The sequence below is a fragment of the Stegastes partitus genome, unplaced genomic scaffold (assembly GCF_000690725.1).
Source record: "Stegastes partitus isolate 25-593 unplaced genomic scaffold, Stegastes_partitus-1.0.2 Scaffold523, whole genome shotgun sequence".
In the NCBI taxonomy this organism is placed as follows: Eukaryota; Metazoa; Chordata; class Actinopteri; family Pomacentridae; genus Stegastes; species Stegastes partitus.
The window spans coordinates 296,480-306,634 of NW_007578254.1; the positions used below are offsets into that span (position 1 = coordinate 296,480).

General features: G+C 40.7%; 1 protein-coding gene across 3 annotated transcripts in view; it reads right to left on the reverse strand.

Annotated features, from left to right (window-relative positions):
* The window catches only part of gria2b (glutamate receptor, ionotropic, AMPA 2b), a 49,789-nt gene extending 46,726 nt beyond the window's left edge, over positions 1-3,063 (reverse strand). For all 3 annotated transcript variants that reach the window (XM_008287824.1, XM_008287826.1, XM_008287825.1), the window contains exons 1-2: positions 2,979-3,063; positions 2,700-2,840 (exon numbers count right to left, since the gene is read on the reverse strand). In XM_008287824.1, the coding sequence (XP_008286046.1) occupies positions 2,700-2,840; positions 2,979-3,063 (226 nt within the window). The remainder of the gene's footprint in view (positions 1-2,699; positions 2,841-2,978) is intronic.
* Between the last annotated feature and the right edge of the window lie 7,092 nt (positions 3,064-10,155).

Consider the following 10,155-nt stretch of genomic DNA (forward strand, 5'->3'; position numbering starts at 1 on the left):
ACACACACACACACACACACACACACACACACACACACACACACACACACACACACAAATGCACACTCACAACGACTCCCCTGGTCTTGACAGCAGATGCAGACCTGTCCAGATGAACTGTTATTGATGGAGGGATGTATCATCCTCCCTCCCACTGTCTCTGACACACTGCATTGATGAAGTATGCTGCTGCTGCACAGGCCGAGTACAGCCAGTGTGATACGTCTGGGAGGTTCCAGGCCATATGTTGTGACTTCCATGTCTTGCAAGGAAACAAAAGACGATGCTTTTTTTGTTTTGTTTTTTTCAGAGCAATGCAACTAAATAAAATATGAATATAAGTTAGCAAATGTCTCATGAAAAAATGAAAAAAAACAAGCAAAATTGCATTCTGTGCCATTTAAAGTTTGGTGCCCTTTTTTTTTGTAGCTGGTAATGATATTACCTATTTTAGGAAGCAGTAGTGTGAAGGAAAATCTGTCTCTCGAGTCCAGTAGTCCACTATAATCAAACTCTATTTAGTTTCTCATTTTCCTTTATTTCTGTCCCTTTATTTAAGACTAATGTGCCTTTCTGTTCCAAATTGGAAGTGTGTGATTAGTCCCGGAGTGCCACAGAAAGCATATAACAACCTGTGGTTATATTTTAGCTTTCAGTGCGGCACGTCAGCTTCAATATTTCTCCCTTTAGTCTCCCCTGCATGCTGTTTCACAAAGTGCATTTTAACAAAAGACAAAGTGCTGCTGTTAATGTGCTGTAATTACAGATGAAGGTGGATTGTGAGGCAGACTGCCATCTACTGGCTTATAAAGTGTCCCCCCCCCTCACCCACCTCACCTCACCCCAGTCAATCTCACCCTTCCTAACTCCCACTCAAGAAGGCAATTATACTGGAGGTAGACAGAGTTCATGCACGCACATTCTGGAATCACCAGATGTATGCATAAGCACACATTCAGCCCGGAGGCTGTGTAAGGAACAAAAAAAAACAAATAAAAAATCCTCCTACTGGCTATTAACGGCCCTTTTTTCAATATTTAGCGTGACAGTCATTTATTTTGCATCACATAATCTGCAGCCATCCACTCATTTGTTGGCTTTCTGTTCCCACTCATTCACCATTCAGGGTCACTGGTAACTGTGTGCAGGTCTTGGTGATTTGCTGCTTGAATGTTAGACCAACAATAACAGAGCCGAAGCTGCTGACGTGAAGGCGAAGCAAGTTCACCGCTTGTTACCCCGTCAGTCTGAAGAGTCAACTGCTTAGCACAAGCCATCAAACAGGAGGTCCACTCAGTTAACTCAGAACTTTTTGTTTTTACAAAGATTTTTCAGGTTGCAATGAAATCATCAGCCTGTTTATGTAACACCACATATCCACACAGGTGTAGAGTGTGTGCAAAAAACATCCTACTTTGGTGTGTTTAGGGTATGGTTCAGATGAATTTGTGAGATCATGTAAAACAAATGGTCAGACAGCTGATACATGTGGAGCAGACGCACACAGATTAGAACTGTTGCCATCAGCAAATATGTGGACAATTTTCCAGAGCAGATTGTAAACTCTTAATAATGTGAGCATCAACATGTCTCTGTGATCCATCGGAGGCAGTGAGGATCTCCAAAGCAGGAAGCTTTTATATGGTAATGAATTCGATTGGAGCGATGCGCGCACCAATCAGGAGCGTTTGATTTATGTTTAAGGGACTGTTGAGGGGAGCAGTCGCTTGGCAACCGCCTAATGAAATGTACGAGCCGTGGCTATTAAAAATAGCGACCTTAGAAACCTCTCTGCCCCATGATGCGGCTATTTCCAAAGACGCTGGGCTGGTGTGAAGAGAAAAAAACGCGCGATTAAAACCGATTCTCGCAGCCGTCTGGTTTGGATGATGTTGGAGTCAGACGTGTGACAGACTCGTTGGACTGGAGCGTCGTGATTCAGATTTAAAAAAAAAAAAAAAAAAAAGCTTTTCACACGCAGCTGTCAATGCTTTTTAAGTCACTATCATATTAATCCTCAATAGCCGTGTTAACGCGCGTGTGCGTGACGATCAGTCAGAATGCGAGGATCCTGATCTGTCCTGCAGGAGCCAACAATGGATGAGCACCGCTCCTTCAGAGCTGAGAAAAGACGTGACATCGGTAGCCCACACACTGAAAAAAGATTTCAGTCTCAGCAAGTCGAGTGTCTCAGGAAATGTGGCGAAAAGGGTTGAATGGTGGCCTATAGAAATGACATTTAATTCAAGAAAACTGGCAGATGTTTGCTGGAGTCAAGTACAATGATCTGAATGCACTCGCTTTTCCAGTTACTTTAGAGAAAAGAAAAAATCATTGGGTTTAAAAGACAGCTGCATGAAAAGAACTAGCAGGATCGATATTTTGCAGTGTAGTCTGTTTGATCTCTGAATCTGAAGGAATGAAAATGGGATGGATGTGACTGACTGTTACTGTGGAAACCAACTTTCCCCTGCCTACACGTTCATCCTCAACTAGCAGCTCACTGTCTCGATGTGTTTGCTGACAGAATGTAGATTAGACAGCCCCGATCGTTTCCATCCTAACAGCTGATAACATTTACCCAAACTCGTGTGGTCAACAAAGCAAAACGAGGGGAAAAGCTACCATCAATGAAAGATTGCAGAAAAGCTATGTTCAGTTTATTTTTTTTAAAGACTGGAAATATATTTGTGACTTACAGCAATTGGTAACGGCAAAGCTGTTCGCCACTTCCAGATTGTCAATGTGAGGCGTCAGTCTGAATTCCGAGGTGCCAAACTGAACCATTCCTATCCGAAATGCGCTGTACTCTTGATCCGCGCCCCTTGGAAAAAGTCCCCCTGAAATCAACGCAAAATATCAATTACACTTGCAAAAATCTAAATGGTAATACACATTTTCAAGCAAATTTTCAGGATTTTACGCACAGAAGTGTTTTCAGCTAATTCGCCTTTTCCTTTAAACTAACAGCTACTTACCAATCTGAACACTGGGTGAGCCTCCAAGTGCGCATCCCCATAAAACCAGGAGAACTGAAACGGATAAATTCACTATCTTTTCCATGTCCACAGTTTAGGTGTCCACATCCACCAGGGGAGTCTGTTATTCCTCTTTCTCTCCAGAGATGTTAGATCCGACACATATTGGAGACCTTCAATCTTGCTGAGAGAAAAAATGAAACTGCATAAAGGACCGTTTTCTGCAGGTGGCTGTAGCAGTGAAAGGACACGAGCAGTGAAGGAATGGTCGCTTGCAATGTAGGTCTGCTGTTTCTTCCTCCGCTCCTCCTCGTCGCTCCTCTCCAGCCGGCAGCTGATACCTCCTCTAAACGCACAGGGACACTGCGCGTCTCCGCTCGGCGCGCCGGAGATCTTCTCAGCATCACACCCACAAGTGAGGAATGTTAATGAGAAGGCGGACAGAGACGAAAAGAGCCGAGAGTCATCCACTTGGTGACAAGAGTGCGCCCTGCGCTTTGAATATATGACCACGGATGCTGTAGCCTAAAAGAGTCTGTGCTTTGTTTTACAAGCTTCAGTCTGCAGCATGAAAGCATGAAATCCTCGAGTGTTGTTAATTCAACACATCCTAGTGTCTTTATTCGAAGCTTTCTTTTTGGAGAACCATTTATCAAAGGTGTTTGTCAGAGGAAAAAAAGTAATATTTTAGAAAATCGCCTTCCGCACTCAACTTTTGTTAAGTGAACTGGACATTACTTCCTTATTGGAGTCAATGTTCCAATACAACGACCAACAAGGAGCAGATTCTAGAACCATTTTGAGAATTTCATATGTGTTTGCACCTCAGCAACCCAGGAGCACACTTTCACAGTGTCCTCAATCCCTGACTGTATGTAATCTGATTACTTCGGATCTCAGACATTTGACTGATGCCCCGTACAAAGTTTGATTTGATGCACTCAAACAACATGGAACAGCTTAATAGGTATTAAGTTTTCAATGCAGCAAATGGAGAAGCTTGACCAAAGTGTTTGTGTCATGTTTGCATGAAAAATGCATGAACCGATAAATTGATGATCAAAACTGTTGATTGACTTTTAGTCTATCTGTGTTTAGTTCTGAGTGATCAGGGAGGCAAACATTCTCTCAAGACTCATTCAAGAGCTCAGATGGATTTTGGAACCAAGAGTAGCTCCTGCATGGATTAGACCTTTGACCTTAAAACAGTGTACATGTGTCCTTAGTGTGCCTTCATCAGAGCACCACAGCTGTAGCAGCAGCATAAAAACAACAATGTATTCCACATTTAATAAGTTCAAAAGTTTATTTTGTATAGTGACACAGAAAAATGTATGCTTTAATCTTAATTCATCAAGAGCAATATAAAGAGTTATTTAAGAGTCTGCAATTCATTTTAATGTAATTATTTCATTAAGAGTGTTTGGATAACTGACAAATATCAGACACACAACATCTCCTACATGTACAGACTGAGACCCTTTAATGTTTTTGGTGGCTTGGAAGGCAAGCCTCCTCTAAACCATGTGAAAGGCCAACACTTCTTATTGAGAAAACTCATCAAGTGCATCAGCTGGAGACCATCACTCATGCCCTCCAGGAAAAACCATCAAATGAATCTCCTCTTTAACTTTGATCTAGTGCTTATTTCCACCCTCTGCATACAAATGCAATGCAAATATATGCCTGGTCCTGGCTGCCATTATGAATAGGGTTAAATGGAGGAGAGCTTGCCTCACAGCCAGCAGGAAATAAGTGGCAATCCTGTCCCCTGATTTTATGATATGCATATCTCAGCCTGCACCGACAGATGTATATTAATCATCGGCGGTGTGAGATAGCAGTCTGGGAGCAAACTAATGAGGCTGAGAGTGAGTGGGAGCGGAGGGTGGTGGCAGCTAGAAGCAACAGTTTGTCAGATTTCAGCACCACGGACAGCACATCGCATTTAACACCGGCTCCTGTGGAGATCACGCTGTAGCTCCATGAGAGCACATAAGGCAAGAACAGATCCAAAATGTTACACCTTAGATCTTGTTTTCTTCATTTTACCCATCGTTTCAATCGATTATGATGATTCACTGAAGTGACTTCTAAAATCTGGGAGCAGGGCTTGTAAGGTATGATAGAGCCATAAATATGAGTAGACACATCCTCAGGAAGGTCTTCAAAGGGTCAGCCAGCTTTTCTCCAACCACTTTAAGATAAAATACAACAATTGAAAGTACCTGAAGTGTCTACAAGAAGCATCCTGGGCTGGAAGTGAGGTTGAAATCTGGGTTGTAATTTAGAATTTTGCATTCTTCAATAATAATCTCAGGATGTTTACTTAGAAATAACTATTTTACTTGGCACTGATTACAAGCCAAAGCCTCACAAGTACAACAGTTAAGTCATCCTAACAGTAGCCAGTCAGTTTTACCAATTAAAACTGACATTTTAATTAAATTGTTGCTCTTTTTTCAATTGGAATTTCAAAACCAGACATGTAAAATATTTGACCTCTTTATTAAAAGCAAAAACCTGACTGACAAAATGTGTTCGGACCCTTTTAACCCCTAAATCTGGATCTAAGAAAGACTGCTGGAGAAAATATACATTTAACATATATTCATTGTCTGAAACTTTACAGTAGAGTTAACAAATGTTAAGCCGGCTGTTCACAAACTAGACGACTGTATGTTTCACAAGAAGCTAGTTGGCATGAATTAATTAAGTGATAACTGAGTGTTGCATCTTTTTTGCATGTATTTAATAGCAAGTTATATAGGTTGTAGTGGGCTGCAAGGTGGCGCAGTTGGGTAGCACTGTTGCCTCGCAGCCAGAAGGTCGCTGGTTCGCGTCCCGGTGGAGTTTACATGTTCTCCCCGTGCAGTGTGGGTTCTCTCCAGGTTCGCCGGCTTCCTCCCACACTGTCCAAAAACATGTTGAGGTTATTTGGTGATTCTAAATTGTCCGTAGGTGTGAATGTGAGTGTGCTTGGTTGTCTGTCTCTAAGTGTAGCCCTGTTATAGACTGGTGACCTGTCCAGGGTGTCTCCTGTCTTCACCCTAAGTCAGCTGGGATAGACTCCAGCCCCCCCGCGACCCTAGTGAGGATTAAGGGGTGTATAGATAATGGATGGATGGATAGTTTGTAGACCACAGTAAAACAATGTCACCTATGATTTTAAGTTCTTTTGATTACAGACCACAACATACTGCATCATTATGTTGTGCTGCAAGTGATGGTGTACCATGACAATATTTACTGATACATGCATGTAGATACTGGGAAACAAGATGTAAGGTTATGGAATAAGTAGTTATTCACTTGTTACAGGGTATGTATGACCCACAGAGTAATAATCTAAACATTTATTTATATCATTGATGGGTAATTACTGGATATCTACCCATGGGAACTACACAAAATAAACTACTTTGCTTTCTCATGTTATATAGAAATCCTCTTTCCGGCAAAATAAATAGCGCACTCAACTACTTGTGTTTCACAGGCTCACATATGTTCATCAGTTTGACCTTGTCTGGAGGTTCTGCCATGCATGAATTCACGCTGCTGCAGCTCGGCTGAAATGCAATTTCAGTTTGATTATCTTACAGCACATTTCGCAATGTACTAAATTTGCAGCCTGTGAGATAATTTAACTGTGACACGGCTGCAAAGAGTCCTAATGAGTTTTTAAGGCTGGAATGAGAGTAGCTCATAATCAAATCATGACCCCGCCGGCTGTGTAAGAATGTTTACCTTTGTGTCAGTTAAACCACAAGAGTGAGGTGGAAATTTTATGCATGCTAATGAAACGAAATTCAACAAATTCAACACCACGTGGCCCGTAGAGTGAAAAGCTGGTTGTAAAAAAAAGAGCAAAAACAAAAGTCAATGACCTTTAGGGAAACGTTTAACCACTCAGGTTTATGTGTCCCAGAAATGCTGCTCGAGTATTTACATTTCTGGCATTTAGTTGGTGCTCTTATCTGGAGAGGCTTACAATGGCTAGCATTTTAATATCTCACTCATGGTCACTTCAGCTAGAAACTTAGCTCGTGATGGACAAACACTGGCTGGGATCTGACACATGACCTTTCAGTAACAGAATATTTATTTTTTTATTATTTTCTATAGCTTCCTTCAACAATATGTAGGTGTTGTCTCCGCTATCAATTATCTGGCTGTATTTTTTTCTGTTTTATTCCACATTTTTAAATTATCTTCCACGGTTAGGCTGACCTTTAAAAATGGGTTTGTAGAGAACCTCAAGAGATTTGCAACCCTACATTTTTAACCAAATACTAAATAGAAATTGGGTGAATCCGCTTGGGTAAATAGATAATAAAAGGCCCAAAGACTCCACAGAGCAACATGAATTCTTACGTTCTATCTCATAACTTAGAAATGATTTCTATGAATGTGCAGCTGTGTTCCACTAGTTTCTCCTAATTTTCTTCCGGATGGCTGCGGACTGTTGCAGCTAAGCGAGAAGCGAGGGAGACAGTTCAGACATGGCTGCACTTAAACACAGTGCTGTCGGATTCATAAATATGAGAGAGAGCTTCCCATCCAGCTCAACCACATTTCTATTGAGAAGACCTGGGTTTAAAATGGTGAGGCGACAGTCTCCACCACCAAGCCAGCATGCCGCCCCCAGGCTACCTTGTGCAGTGTGAAAAATTAAACACTAACAGACAGAGGAAGTGTTCCAAGACCACAACTAGACAACACGCTGTAAGATAGTAAATATATCACTGGAAAGAGTGCGTGCAATGTCTGAGCAATCAAAAAGAAAATAGTAATTTCTTCGTGCAATGTTCATTTTGATCTATTGTACACTTGTGTGGCAACTTGATCAAAGTGAACATCTACAAAACTTCGCTATGTGTGGATTTTTTTTATCATCGAGTGGAAACACAGATGCCAAGTGCACCATGCTATTAATCAGCTGAGCTACACACAGAATGCATTTAGAATAGCAGATTACGTCAACTACAGACCAGCAGAACAGAGATGAGGAACATCGAGAACGCCTGTCAAACATCATCATCAGCCATGTTTACAGGATTTATTTTTATTTGTACAAAAAAAAGCATTTCACAGTATTCCCTTACTTGCGACTAACTCTAAGAATTGCACTTAGAAGCTGTGACTGACATTTAAAAAACAAAAAATAGAACAAATGTAGCATGAAAACCAACAACAACTAATTATTTCATTCTTTTTTTGGCAACACTTGAGCGATTCTCTGCCATTTGAACAGAAAATGGAAAACAGCAGCGTCTCCACGACTGGAGGGCCGTTTGAGCCTACAGTAGAGAGGCGATGCGAATACAGAACAAGGCCTTTAGACGCACAGAAGTTGCTAAGCCAAGCATATCCTGCCATTAGAACAGTTTTGGGGAGTTAAACCTGCAGGGATTGGTCCCAAGGTCGCAAAGAGTGCTGAGACTGGACACTTTGGCTGCATCAGCTTGCGTCAATAGCTTTCAATCCATACGGTTGTGCACTGAGCTGCTTTTATATCTGACCTCTAGAACACTGCTTCAGCCTCGGATCATATGAGAGGTTCCAAAGTAATAACCTAAAACCCACTCTGTCCGTGTGTAGTCTGTATCAAAGCGATGGCTTTAAAGGGTGTTATCAAGGGGAAATAATCAAAGGTTTATATTTAAGTCATGAGTCACATTTCCTTTAAAATAAATAAATAAATAAATAAGTAAATAAAAAATAGCATAGCGTTGCTACATTTGGTTGGATTTTTGTGCTCAAACGAGGCTCCCTGGTGTGAAAGTGCAACATGAAGAGGTGTTAGGCTGTTAGGCGTTCAGGAAGAGGATTGATTCATAGATAAATAACAAATTCATTGATCTGACTAAAAGACAACTGTTAGACGTTTGCCTTTTGGCTTGTACTGTTGCACATAGAGAGATCTTTTCTGAGTGCATTGTTCCTGTCAAAAAAGAAATAACAAAAAAAAGTTAGAGAAAAGACACGACACTTTGTAGAGCCAATAATATAATAACAGTCAATGATGTGATGTGGCCGATAACGTAATAAACTTGCACTTTTTAAAATGTAATAGGCCAGTAACGTAATAAAGGTCTTTAACCAATAATGTAATATCTTTTGACTAATAACATAATTAGTTATTATGTTATTTGCCCGGTAAAAAAAAAAAAAAAAATCTTTGCAAATGTAATAACCAGCCAATAACGTAATAAGTTATTAGGTTGTGGGTTCAGGACTTTTATTACATCGTTGGCCAGTTATTACCTTATTGGCCTATTCAATTTTAAAAATGGCAAATTTATTACATTCTACACACTTGAAAGCAAAGCATTTGGTTCCAGGACAAATGAGATACATGGATGATGTTTCCAACAGTCTGAACTGAGTATTTTACGTCTTGGATTCTGTTTCCTCCTGTCCCTTACTAATGATGAATCCTCTTGAAATTCTTGCTGCTTGAGTGTTTCCATGTTTCCATCTGAACAGCGATTGTTTTATGATACACATCAATTTAAAATATCAATTTCAAAACCAATATGCAAATGCAAAAAGCAACAATGGATGCTTGAAAATAATCAAGTGGTGTAGAATTGAAAATTGGATTATAATTAAGGAACCTGCATCTTCAATATGTAGTCTAGCTTATTTTATGCTCATTTAACTTCTATTCTTTATTTATTTTTTCTTCCATTCCCTCCTCTCTATTTCCTCCACTATCAGGCTTCTCTGATTTGATAGTATTTCACCTTCACCATTCCATCCCCGTCCCTCTTCACTCTCTCTTTTCTCTGGTTTGCGCAGAACTAACGTTAATGACAGGACCCACGGTCATGGCCGTTTTACAGATTGGTTCAGTCTGGCTGGAACTAAGCTTTTCGCCACTTTGACCCCCGACAGCAAATGGCATCCTCCACACTTTCTAGGCTTCCGCATTTACAGGCCTGCCAAAAAATCTTCCGCCACACGGCCACGGTGCCTGTGAGGGTTCTGGAAAATTGTAGCTGACCTGAAAATTTGCTGTGGCATCTGGAGAAAAAAAAAAAAACAAGCTATGTTTCAGGTTTCAGCCGAAAAATAGCTAAAAACGAAAAAAAAGAAATAAGTAAACAAACAACCAGAAAACATGTACACAGGGGATGTATATAAAGCGTGTGCCTACTGTTCTTCACTTTAA